Source organism: Ixodes scapularis, unplaced genomic scaffold (assembly GCF_016920785.2).
Source record: "Ixodes scapularis isolate PalLabHiFi unplaced genomic scaffold, ASM1692078v2 PGA_scaffold2__306_contigs__length_199485367, whole genome shotgun sequence".
Taxonomy (NCBI): domain Eukaryota; kingdom Metazoa; phylum Arthropoda; class Arachnida; order Ixodida; family Ixodidae; genus Ixodes; species Ixodes scapularis.
The window spans coordinates 141,329,114-141,342,883 of NW_024609857.1; the positions used below are offsets into that span (position 1 = coordinate 141,329,114).

The following is a 13,770-nucleotide window of genomic DNA, read 5'->3' on the forward strand; positions in this document are numbered from 1 at the left end:
TTGTGGTGCTACAGCGTAAATGCCGACATGCTGTACAGATATTGTGTGTCTTGGTGCGCCGCGATAGTTGTCTAAACGCGCAGCCTTACGAGCTTCCATCGTCGAGCCGTAGCGGTCCGAATTTTAGGACATTGTATATATACTCCGTTTTAGCTTAAAAATATGGGGAAGTTGTATTTAGTAGATCGAACACCGTTCTTGACTCAAGGGAGGCACTTTATTTGGCGTAAAGATTGCAACGACGGCCAGTGTTTATGTTACAAGTTTGGTCCTATTAAAAAGAGGTACACGCTTTCAATTGCGCCACAGTTTGTACTTTAATTTCACCAGTTCAAGGCACTCCTCCAACATGGTACGTCAAGAAAAAAAAATTGCCACTGAGCGACACGCTTTTATAAGATGATACAAGAAAAAAAGTGAGGAACAAGCAAGCATGGTAGTGAACATTCTGTAGAAAAACCGTTCAATCTTTGCTCCGAGCCCCACCGTCCAGTGTACATTTTAGTATAAGCTAATGTGCCACCATAGCGTTAATAAACAAAGACAAGCAAGTGGACAATTACACAGCGTAGTGGCTCCTTGACTTTTCCCGCCTCTAATCTCACAGGCGAAATCGCAGAGGACAAATTGTGAGCAGACGATGGCGCTCTCGTGCGAAGGAGGCAACCCTGACCTACATACAACGCGAACTTTGAGCTTATGATAGTCATCCGCTAAACAAATTAGGTGCTTATTCCTGATAAGGAGGCCTTGGCTCGATATACGTTCCGAAAAGCTTTGCCAGAAACCCAGATACGCGAGAACCTAGATAAAAAAAAAAAAAAAATAGAGAAAGAAAGATTATTGATGACTAATAAAGAAATATTAGCACCAAAGGCCAATTCGACTGAGGCTTGGCGGGCAAAGAACCTTAGGACTTGTATGATCGGGAAAGGAATTTCACAAAAAGGACGTGGTTATAACCTTGATACCTACATCAACTTGAATTTGCATATAGTGCAGTAAAAGTTCAATTAATTTTGTACAAGAGACGCAACGGCGAATTTGCATTTGCAGGAACAAAATCAATTAACGATTAATAAAAAAAAAAAAGACAGAGTGCGAAAGGAAAAAGAAACACATGAAAAACAAACGAAGTCGGAACCCCAGCAGCGGTCATGGCTTTGGAGACTTGAAAATGCATGACTATATTTATTTCAGTTTTTTCGTCACATTAACAACATATTTTCGGTGTCTTTCTAGTGCATTTTAAGGAAAATTGAGCAGACGTGTAGTTCACGTCGCGGAGACTATACATAAGAAAAACAGCAAAATAACAGAGGGCGCTCACTTCGTTGAGTCACTTCTGTCGTTGTAGTTATGGCACAGAGTTTTACTTCGTTTTGAAAACATCCTACTACTTATCGAATCCCTGCGGAAAACACCAGGAGGAGAAATTTGTAAACTATCAAATTTCATGAGCAACAAACAACATTTACGCGAGTCATAATTGAAAAATAAAGTGCGATTGAGTATTGGATTTATATACACAGAACAAAAAGCTCGCGCGACTCATTCGCCCAAATACATTTTTATTCGTTGACACAAGCACCCAAACATCGGTTGCACAAAGAAAAAAATATTTTTGGTGATCTCTTTGGCAACATTTACGCACCCTAATGCAACTTATTTGTTGCATCAGGCAGACGAACCAGTTGTGACCCCTGATCGACAAAAATACTCGCTCGAGCAGACGCAAGAAATAACGACGAAAATCCAATTACGCGAACACCCGTAATAAGCATAAAAAAAGGCGAAAATGTTTGATTGTGAGCTTTTTATTATTATTTAAGGTAATTTGTAATCTAAATCCTCGAATAATGAACTGGACATTAAAGTTGTTCCAGGCTCTCCATTTCAGCCGAACTCCTATTGACGCATATGCCTCGGACAGAAAATGACTTATGACACTGCATTGTCACCAGCACCCAGACGTCGCGCCTACGCACGTTCCAATACGAACCACACCAGCAGAGACTTGCAATGCGAGGCATCATCCAGCTGCGGGCCGTGGTACACCCTAAAACGGGTGCCTACATGGATACGCAAGATATCTACTTAATTGGTCGTTATCATAAGGACGCACAGTTCCCTTTTTCCTTTTTATTTTTCGCGCGCTTCGCGTATTTTTTTAATTAAGCTTGATGCGTTCACACGAGTTTCTGACCCGCCGTTTTTTTACTTGAAGCCTGAAGCGGACTATTTACTGTCCACAGCAACGGCAGAAATGCTTGTCCCATGGTTGTCCTCAAGTCTAACGGTAACATTAGACAGTACGCATCGAGACTGGTAATACCGCCTACGACGATTACCTAGACGACACCATCTCTGAACTTATAGCGTGCTTTTTTTTTCTTCAACACTGTGTATTACGAAGAGGTGCTGGCTGCTAGGCTATCCACGAACTGAGCGTCATCATGCTGGAGGTCTTCTCGTCAGCGGCTCGAGCCGGCTTGAGCATGCGGAGCGTCGGCAACACACGAGAGCTAGATGAGCTACAAGAGCTACAAGAACTACGCCGAGTCCCCCTTCAACACTGTACATTATGAAGAAGTGTTGACTGCTACGACATTCACGAGCTGAGCGTCATCAGACTGGCCGTCCTCTGGTCAGTGGTTTGCGGCGATTCGAGCGCGCTGAGCGTCGGTGAGGTTACAATGGCCGACGAAGCGTAGTGTCCCGATGGCCGGAGTGGGTTGGCACCGTAGGCGACCAGGGACGACAGGGTCATGACGGACGGTATCCGGGCATTGCTGCTCACTGTGTGACTAGTAGACAGGGGCACGCCGCTGGAGGTCAGGGAAGCCTGGCTGAAGCTGAACGGCAGACCCAGGCTGATGTGCGGCAGCGGACCGTTCTTGTTCAGCAGCCCGTTCATGTCGGCTGCGGAAGCGGAACACCAGTGTCGTTAGTCGAGACACACATATTAAGGTTTAATAGAAGAAAGACGCGAAATCGTGCTGTCATTTCATGAAAATAACCAGACAGTGTACCCACAGGGTGTCTCAAATAGCGGCCAATCTCTTTAAATTGACCGCAAAAATTGGTTTTTTAACCTATCGCGAAACGATTTTGCGCAGCGTGCACAAAATCGCACAGCTGGTGCATTTCTTTTATAAAATTTGCAAAAAGCGATTTTACCCAAGGAAAAAGTAAAAAAAAAAAAAAAGGCTTAGCTCTTATGGAAACTCAGCGAAGCCACCGGTCTTCAAACAATACGGCGCCGCTTCGCACGGGAGACAAGAGATGGCGCAAACGGTCGTGATGCCAACTGCCGCCAACGAACGAGCATACGGCGCCGAGAGCCGGCGTCATTGGCAGACGATCTTTTCGACTCAAAAGCGGTGCGAGATTTTTCGATGTCAACTGCCAATGCATGATTTTATCATCTTTACTAATAAAACACATAAAGTGGACACAGTCGATTATAAAAATTGGTTGTCGGGTTATTTTTACTTTTTTTTTTTTTCGGGGTACTAGTCGGCTTTGCAGTTCCTTCTTGTTCCCACGTCTGTTTTTGGTTCTGCGACTGTCGCCGCCTGCGGAACGCGCGCTGATAACCTTGTGCCTCTCACAGCTTGACCTAAAATAACTCAATGACTCTGAAGTTGGTTTGGATAGCACGTCTCGAGGCCGGCATGCTTCGTGCCTTCGGTTCACCTATTGCTTCACGTTGGTCGTGTTGTGGCGTCTCTCTCGTCAGAAAGCAGGTTTAAACGACAGACTTCTTCACAACTGGGATCGATTAAACCTAGGGAAAACTGATTTTAGAGAACCAGCAGGTATGCATGCTGGATTAGGTCTTCCTAGGCTTTAACCTCTTCGAGCTATGGACGTGCACCCAAAGCGTTTATCATTGTACCGGGTGAGTAAAGGGGTCGATGGCTGTTTGAAGGGACCGCATAAATCGGTTTCTCAACGAATCGCACAAGAATTTACTACACAGGTGTACAAAGGTGGTGCACTCATTGATTGAGAGTATAAATGCATAAAACTCCCGGAGTAAAAAAAAAACTGTCTTTTTGTATGGAAAATTATTGCTAAGCCTTTTTTCTCAGAATAATCAGAAAATAGTTCTCGGCTATTCTGGAGTTTATTACGACTGAAAATGGGTGAAATGAAAGAAAAATACAATTGACTTAGCAATTCTTCACTTCATTTGGCCCAAATAAGCGCCACAATAAGGAAAATATAGTTTTTGATTTTTCGCGATTTACTCGAGTGAGCCACTCTTGCTTCCACCACCTTCGGGCACCTCTGTAGTAAATCCTGGCGCGATACGTTAACAAACCGATTTATGCGGTTTCTTAACGTGGCAGATAAAGTTAAGGATACGCTCCCTTTGAGCACAACTTGGCAGACGGCAAAAGCTTCTACATTATCCATACAATCATAGCTTTAGAGAGATCGAAGTATGAACGTACCATCGGCGCGCACTCCTCGAAAAGCCATCACGTGTTACGCTACGTCCCTCTGATTAGATCGCGGGGGTCGTGTTCATGTTTCTAGAGCGCAGCTCTTAGGCGCCAGTTCCCGGCTTGAGCGGTGTCGCCGTTGCCGTCGGCGTCACCGCGCGCGTTGCATTATGGGACGTTTTCCCACTAACCTTAGCGGTTAAATTTTTCGCTAAATTTAGTGGGGAGTTCGCTAAATCAAAAGGGAAATTTCTCTCCTAGATTTAGCGGGGGATTTTTTCCGCTAAACTTAGCGGGGCAATGTCACCCGTAAATTTAGAGGAAAATTTTCCCGCTGAATTTAACGGCAATATTCCCCTTGCTAAATTTAGCAGGGGAACTTGCGCTAAATTTAGCGAAAATATCCCGCTGGAGCAGAAGAGTAGGAGGAGGAGTGGGTACGGAGGGGCATTCCCTCCCCTCCACCTCCTCATGGAGCTGCGCTCTAATCCGGCATTACGGAGAATGGTAAACGTCTTTCTTTTCTTTTTAGAACGCAGCTCTTAGGGGCCCGTTTCCGGCTTGAGTAGCGTCGGCGTCGCCGTCGGCGTAACCGCGAGGTCACGTGACCCCCCCGAGGTCACGTGACCCCCTTGAAGTCACGTGACCCCCTTGAAGTCACGTGACCCCCTGAAGTCACGTGACCCCCCTGAAGTCACGTGACCCCCCTGAAGTCACGTGACTTCTTGAGGTCACGTGACCTCAAGAAGTCACGTGAAGTCAAGACAACCCTAGGTCACGTGACCCCCTTGAGGTCACGTGACCCCTTGAGGTCACGTGACCCCTTGAGGTCACGTGACCTCAAGGAGTCACCTATCCCTCAGTACGCTTCCATCTTCCTCTTCAAGAGCTGCGCTCTAACCGGCGTTACAGGGAATCGTAAACGGCTTTCACTTTTTTAAATCTCAAATAAAGGAACGGGGGCGATCAAGCCTCGCATTCATATGCTTACACCTGCTGCACCATTCATTGCCGACGAACGTGCCTAATATTAATAGTGCAGCGAACTTTATAGTTTTGTCCTGAAGGAAGCGATGAAAGACGCTGGCATGTTTGTTTGCCTTAGGGGCCTCGCGATTGGGGCGAAATATAAACCCAAGAGACACAAGACATGGTTTGGGTACGGCGGATGGGCGGTGGTGAGCCCCTATTGCTTAGGGGCGCCCTGACGTTAGCAGTGTCTGCAAACTCAGCGCCTGTGCTTTGCCAACCCCAGCATGTGGCTATGATGAACATGAGTGGCATAGAATCGGGTGCAGATCACGTGTCCGCTTGTTCTGACTGCAAGTTGAGGAGGTGAACGCTGAACGCGTTTTGTATATGTTATAAACGTCCGGGATTCATCGCAAGAGGCATTTACGCAAAGTACAAAACATCGTTGCACATTGGCAATCGCTTTAAGGTGAAACGGAGAATAGAAAAGTGATATCCGTTTCCAACCAAGTCAAAACGCAAAAATATATATATATAAAAAAAGCTGTTTTTATTTTAGTATAGTGGATATTACATCGCACGAAAACTTTGAACGAAGCTGGACTTTATATTTTCACTAATTTTTTTTTCCGCATTGTTATCAGTGATGGCACGAATTTATCAATCAACCTGACGTGTTAAAAATGTATCTAGTGGTAAAGGATTACTATTTTTCTAGATACAGTTATTTAAGTCAAATAAATCTGATTAATTTTATTAAAAGAAAGGTAATTTTTTCTTGTCTCTTAATATCCGCCCAAAGCTGATTTAGTCCGCCTACCCGCATCCAATATTTTTCTCTGCTGCTGCTTTAGCTTTTCTGTTTTTTTTTTTTTTTTTTTTTAATAAATATATACTGGTATTTCCTGATGCGTATTTTCACGGCCGCTAAAATTTCGATCCAAGTTTTCTAGTTGATCTTCTCCATCTTGTGTATAAATATCTCTAAACATACTCTTATGCACAGATTGCTAAACAATCTCTTATGTGCAAATAGCACAACACACTTATGAACAAATAGCTAAACACTCTCTTATGTACAATAGCTGAACACTGTCTTATGTAAGAATAGCTGAACACTTATGTACAAATAGCAAAACAATCTCTTACGTACAAATAACTAAATACTTTCCATGTCTATTTTCACCCATGTATATTTATCTCAGTTTTATTACTAACTTCAGTGCCTGCGAATTAAAACCATCCCACATCACCTGGTACCCCTTCATTCAATGTTTGAACATGATCTTTCTTTTTCAGAAAGCACTGCCGCCTGGTGGACCGCTAAAACAAGGGAGTAAGCATGCTTCTTCCGCTGGACGACCGAGTGTTTGGCACATCAAGAGGACTAAGGCTAATTTGGGGGTTTTACGTGCCAAACCTACGACGGGCATCTGGCACGCCCCAGCGGAGGGCTGAGGATTAATTTCGACCACCTGGGGATCTTTTGACGTGCATCCGAAAGCTCGGTTACACGGAGCCTTCTCCGCAATAAGCCTCCGTCATATTGCGGGCACCTCGGTCGGGATTCGAACCGGCCACCTGGGGATCCGTAGGCCGGGCACATCAAGAGGAGAGCTTTGCACACTGGCCATCAAATTGATGGCGACAATCAACGAAATGTTTCGGTGTCGTCACACCCAGAATTATCGATTGCCAGCGACAATTTTTATAGTGTGTAAAAAAAATCACGGTCTAAGCTTGAAGTCATCGCGTCCTTAAAGGAGTGGTGCAACGATATTCAATTGGAATGTTTTTCACTTTACATGAGCTTACTGGCACGAGTGGGGCTCAAGGACGGTCGCATGAAACGCCACTGGCCAAGAAACTCCTTTGTTGCGGTGTAATTTCAAGGACAAAAGCGATTATTTTCTTTTAATCTCTCCTTTGCAAAATTTGATGACGTAACGTGGGGATCGCAGTACACCCCAATGACAATATTTGAATGTGGTTCATAGATTGGACCCGACCATTGTGGGGGCACTCGATTTGGGCTCGCGATAATTACTAGCTCGAGAAGCATTCGGGTAGTGGCCCGTGTCCAATCGCTGCAACGACGACAATAGCCGAGCCATAAAAATGTCTGGAACTCAGCGCGTGTCCTGTACTTTGCCAACCCCAGTGCGTGGCTATGATCCACATTGGCGGCATATAATCGGCTCCAGATCACGTGGCCGCTTGTTCTGGCTGCAAGTTGAGGGGGTGAACGCTGGTCGTTTGTCTTTAATTTTTTCTGGGACTTCTATTGCGAGGGGTGAAAGACGAACGCGTGTTTCATAAGTCATTAACGTTAGCGATCCGTTCTAAACGGTATTTGCCCAAAGTACAAAAATTGTTGCGTCACCCCTTAAAGCAACACCGTCATAGTGTTTAGTCTGACATTAATTCCATTAATGAAATCATAATTCATCATATTTAAGACGTTATACTGAGCCTTTTGAAAATCGTGGGGCTCAATCATAGAGACGCTTGTGGTCGCCCACGTCGCCAGTAGCAATGATTTAAGAATATCTTAATGGAAGCGTGCACCCTCAACTTTTTCATTCAAAGTTGAGGATACACGAAGTTGCCAGACTGGTATTCGAACATGGTCTATTCACTACAGTTTTCGCTCGCGCATATTTCTTTGCCGCGGAATGTACGAGGGTTATCAATAAAAACAAGAGATGGCTTACCAAACAAAGTAGGATGTAAGCTGCAGCTAGAATAATACTAATTCACATAGCTAAAGGAATTACCTTCCCAACAAAGACGACGAAGAAAAAATAACCTGTACCATGGAACTAGCCTGAAAACAGGGGGTGGCGGTTTTAGCCGCTCCACGCCAAGGGATTGCTCTCGGGACTCTCCATTCAACGGGGGTCTCTTCCACGGTGAGTCGAACAACGCGCGAGCGACCTTCGAAGCATTCTGACCAAAACGGTAACGGCAGAGTTTGAGAAGTTGTAAGTACCCTAGAGAAATGATCGGAATATACATCCACGCCTACGCACGACTTCGTATGCAAGGTTTCCTTGCTGTTCTTGCGTCTCATTCAACATCAAGCGATCGTTTTTCGGCGCAGTGCACAGAAGGCACTCAAAAAGAACACATTTTCTGGCTTTAAGAACTCCCATGATGGTTGCTACATAACAAAAATAACACATTTGATGGTGAAAAATATAAAGCGCAGAAGGTACAGGTGCAGCAGCCAGGTGCTTCACAACGGCTGTTGAAAAGGAGAACTATAACATTTTAGTGTATACATGCCTAACGTTTTTTTGCCACAGAAATAATTTTTGTATTATAGCCGCGTAGAACCGAACATAGTCATGCCTATTCCCGATTCGTCGAGAGCTTGCCATGCCACGGCAAGGACACTTCTCGTCTCACAACCAAGTTCCATAATGCTGCAGTTGCTAAGTCAGTGCTCTTGCAGCCGCCTCCGCAGGTTTCATTCCACGCCGGCCTTGTCAAACATGTCGTTATGTGATACTATACCACATCGATTGCAAGTATCATGCACATCCTCACCGCAGACACAAATACAAATAACGAGTGGGTATCTCAATTCGCGTCATTTCTCAGTAACGGTTGACTCACGCGCTTGCGTTTGGTTGCAACTGAGTGCACCACAACTGTTTTCGAAATATCCTGTGAGTGCCTACGACCGGCAGTCACATAAAGCTTCAAAAACAGCTGTGGCGTAGTCGGTCGGTCGCTGTCCAACGCAAGTGCGTAAAGTAGCCTTAAGTAATCAGCGCTCGCTGCCATATGGTGAAATCAACACAGTCTTACAGTTTCATTAAACTATTGGTTCTGTGCAGCTCCACTATCCTCCATGCCTTTTTTTTTTTTTTTTCCGTGGCCTGTTTATTGGGAGACTTGAAGAAGACAAGTCCTCACCTAAGGACGGTTCTGGGATGCGAGTGGTGCCATGGATCTGCGCCTGCTGCTGCGCAGGGTGGTGCTGCGGCTGGCGTTCCTCCAGAGATCCGCTGCCCACCAGGACACCTCCGGAGCTGAGAGACAGGCCGAGTCCGCTGACGCCGCCCACAGACCCTGGGTTCTCCAGCCCCTTGACTCCAGAAGACCCGGAGCCTGAAGAAGAGTTCTTCGGCTTGCGCTTTCTGGTCTGGATGCTGTCCTTCTTCATCGCCAGTGGTCGGTTCACCTGCATGTATGGAGCAGGGGACGGCAAGGAGGCTTAGCGACACCGGACTTCTGAGTTTTCATAGGAGCTGCGATTTTCTAACGTCGCCCTAAATAAATCGTAGGTAAAAAAGGGTGGAAAAGCAGGACATCTTGAATAGTATGTATATATTGCGAGTACTTTTGAATGCTCAATTGATTTTACATACCTTAGCTGATCTGCAGTTTTACTCATAAATGTTATTGTGTTTTGTGTATGCTTAGTCAACGGGAAGTTAGGCAGCCCCAATGGGCGTCTGCCGTTACTCTGCAGATGGGAAACTTAATTTGCCAGTAGTACCACTGCCAGACCGGGATCTTTAATAACATGCCTCATGCAGTTATCATGCAGGATCGCGCGCCTATACGATGCTCATCCAGATCGAAACGGGCAGGAGTGGATAATGAACCCGGGTTTCTTGGGTTCTGCAGCGAGAAATTCCGACCCACGTGCTTGCAAGGTTTCTCTAACGAGATAACATTAATGAAAAAAGACGTACTGTTCGACAAGCTCTAAGATAGCTGTAAAACAGCTCAGTACAATGCATTTTTATACCCTTGTTACATGGGTACACTTAACTGCAGTTTCGGTAAGCCACAGTTACAATTTCGGACAACGTTCTGTACTTAAGGCAAGACACTGGTTCTAAAATCGACTTTTTTGTTTATTAATGGATTATAATGAAAATCAGTGTGTATATGTGTTTTGGCTTCCTCTTTTCAAATATTTAATTAGTTCTGCAATATCTCAATTACTTTTTGAGTTACGAAGAAAATAATGAAACCTAATTAGGTCATTTCTTACGACTCATTAAGGAACTTTCTAATACAAATTTTTTTGCATAAGTGATATGGATTTGTAGCTAAAGACCTGTCATGCAAGATGATGCTATTTATATTTTTGTAAAAATAGATCATTGTATAAAACTAGTCTAATTAGGTCAAGTACACTATTTACAAAGCCTAACGAGGTCACATTATCACTAATAATAAAATTTCGGGCCCATACTGTCATACAAAAATAGCATCACCCTTCAGTTCACTTCTTTCTGAATTCAACGGTATAAGGTTTATAGAAATCCTTGAAGAATAATCTCATCAAAACAACCGTAAGGCTAGGCATGTAGACGAAAAATGCGAAGCTGAGAAAATTGCAGTTGAAGTTTTGGCACTCATTGCATAAAATTCAGTAAGGGATCCCATGTAATAATGTTCAGCAATATGAAGCATAGTTCTATCTGAACAAATTCAGATGAAAAATTCTGCAATCTGTTCACAAGAACCTTTAAAAAATAATATAAAACTGAGAAATAATGTCTGCAATGTAAAATCTAGTTATAAAAGTATGAGTAGACTCTATAAGGGACAACGGGAGGAGGCACCAAGGGTTGCACGCTCCGAAAGCAGATTTTGTTTGGCCCTGAAAAGGGCCTTTGTTCGTGTAGCACTTGAAAGGGGAGCCCCTCACAGCCGTCCAGGACTGTAGTCCCCAGCTGTTCCAGTTTGGTGTTGCCTGGAGAACCTCTGCTTTGCATTGCTGCTGCTCTGGTGGGCAGCGTTGGCCTTACGCAAACGCAGATTGTCCTTCTCCATGCTTGGAGAGCTTTCATGCCCACTACAATGAACTGTGTCCCAGCGTCGCGCGTCTGGCCTCCTGTGGTGACGCCGAGAAGGTCGAATTTGCGCTGGGTCGCCGACTTTTCCGATAGCGCACGCTTGCATTCGTCCGATCGTGCGACTCGTTGCGCCTGCTCGGCCGTGAAGTAGTATGCGGTGTCAACACGAACCGCGCTCGCAAAGCTCGACAAACTGCCGCTGCTGTATGGATTCGCGATGTCTCCGGCTGATGTTTGCGGAAGATCCAAGGCATCCGGCGGTGCCGATCGCGGTGGCGCACTTGCAGCAGACAGCTTCGGCTTTTTGTTCCACGGTCGCTTCCTCTTCCTTCCGAACGCTTGCCGCGTGCTCGATTTCAACCGAGCGTCGTCCGGCATCTCGAGAACTCGAAGCGAAACAAAAGAAAACACGCGCGACTTCGTAGGAAAACAAACCAACAATGTTCAACGCAAGCGCGCAAACGGGAACTAAAACGTGCGCTCGACCACGGAGGAAACAAAGCAGACAGGCCTAAGGAGACGGGCGGAGACGGGCCCAGGAGCAGACGACGCACCTCTCGCCAGCGCGGGAACGGAAAGGAGGAAAGGAGAAAAAGAGCGGAGGGGCGCGTTTAGGCCAATAGCAGGGGCGCTAGGCACCGCGCGTGCTCTGACGTACGGGCACCTTGCTAGCCGGCCAATGAGCGATTGCAATTGGGGCCTTTGAAACCCGCGGAATGCGGACGTTCCCCGATGTTGTCGCGATAACGAATGGCATGGGGACGTGGGGAAAATAAGCGGCTTTCCAACAAGACCAAGATGGCCGCGATCCGACGAGCGATCGCGAAACGCGCGGGGCGCGAAGTTCCACTTGTTTTCATTGAACTCGCTGTGCCAGGGCGCTGCGGGGACATCGTAAATATCATTTTTTTCATGCTTAGACATTGAATTCGACATTGAAACTTTGCAGGCAGGTACCTTAGACTACAATTAATCCAAATAGGTGAATTTTGAAAAACGCGAAATTTCGCGTTTTTTGAACATTTTAAGACCCGCGTCTCCCCTTAAGCAGTCAAAGCTAGGCGCACGTGCGCTTGCACATCTTGAGTGCCCACCAGAACTGCGTGCGCGCACTCTTCACGTCTGAAATGGATGTCGGAAAGTTTATATGGTGCAGCAAACGTAGTGAAGTGTACTGCAGTTACGCTTCACCATTCAAAAGTAGTGAACAGTGCGCATGCAAATTTTCATGTTCTTGTACAGACGCACATTACAGACGTACATTCAAGTTGGGTACCCAGCCACATTGGAATACCTGAAAATGAGGCCGCTGGGGCACAATCTTCGTTGGACTGTTCTTGACGCTCTCCCATCTCCAATTTGTGTTAAGTGCGCGCTATTGCCGATACGATTTTTCACACACGACCAAAATGAAATTTCATACACCATGCCTGATTACGGGCGTCTAAAATACTCCCGGAAAACTGATTGCTGTTAAGTCCCGACAGTGTGGGGAAGCACTGACACGCATGCTATGTACGATCTGGACCTCAATTGGCTTTTCGGCTACATCCCGGCTTTGCCCATACAGCAAAACTCGTGAAACTATTGAGCACTACTTTTTATCTTCCCTCCAATTTATGTGCCAGCGCCAACGTTATATGGTGCAACCATTCTCAGTGCTGGCTATTCCTCTCAATATTGGGAACTACCTTTTGTTTGGTAAGACTTTTCTTTGCTCAATACGCTTTACGTTTAACTATCCAGGATATTGTAGCATCCAAGTGCGTACGATGGTCGGGCCATTTAGTCTCAAGGTGAAATGTTTATATATAAAAGATCAGTCTCTCTGTGTTCTTTTTTATATAAAACTAAACCTTGGTCAACCCCCTCCTCGGGAAATGCGCCAACAACTCAAGAACAACAGCAACAAGAAGAACATGCGTTTTGACTGCATAGCCACAGAACGTTGTCCAAAAGTACAGTGAGGTAACTGTGGCTAAGCGTAACTACAGTTAAGTGTTGGAGCGCATTGGCTCGGGTAAGCCAGTAATGAACAGTGGACTTTGGCAATGATCGCAGAGGATTTATGGCGCGCACCCAGCACGATAGAACCGTGCCACAAACATCTTCGTGGCACCGTTCCTTCTTGGTGCGAGAAAAGCCAAATGCAAGTCTGTCAGAATGCGTACTGCGAACCTTAGCTACACGCATGTCCGGACGTTGGTCCCGGGGCTCTAAGGTGGACACCTGGCGAGAAAGTTGACGACATCTTTGACCGCCACTATTGCTTGCATGGTCAGCTCCAAGGTCAAATGCGGCGCTGGCCAATCGGCGCTCTCGACGAATTTCTAGCCACGTGTTGAACATGGAGCTCTATGTTCATTTGTAATGGGTTCCACACAAGCGGTGTGCCATGGCGCCTTTTCATGATGCCCAAAAATGCACACGCGTGCTTGCAATGGTCGTAGTGGGACGCTGCATAGCGCACCTAAGCTTTCAGAGGAAGCTGAGGGATCGGTGGCGAAGAACGCATAAAA

General features: G+C 45.8%; 1 protein-coding gene across 2 annotated transcripts in view; it reads right to left on the minus strand.

Moving 5' to 3' along the window:
* Positions 1–298: 298 nt before the first annotated feature.
* The window catches only part of LOC8052207 (box A-binding factor), a 53,861-nt gene continuing 40,389 nt past the window's right edge, over positions 299–13,770 (minus strand). For both annotated transcript variants that reach the window (XM_040500137.2, XM_029987080.4), the window contains 2 exons: positions 9,351–9,618; positions 299–2,922 (listed from right to left, as the gene is read on the minus strand). In XM_040500137.2, coding sequence (XP_040356071.1) covers positions 2,612–2,922; positions 9,351–9,618 — 579 coding nt within the window. In that variant the 3' untranslated portion in view covers positions 299–2,611. The remainder of the gene's footprint in view (positions 2,923–9,350; positions 9,619–13,770) is intronic.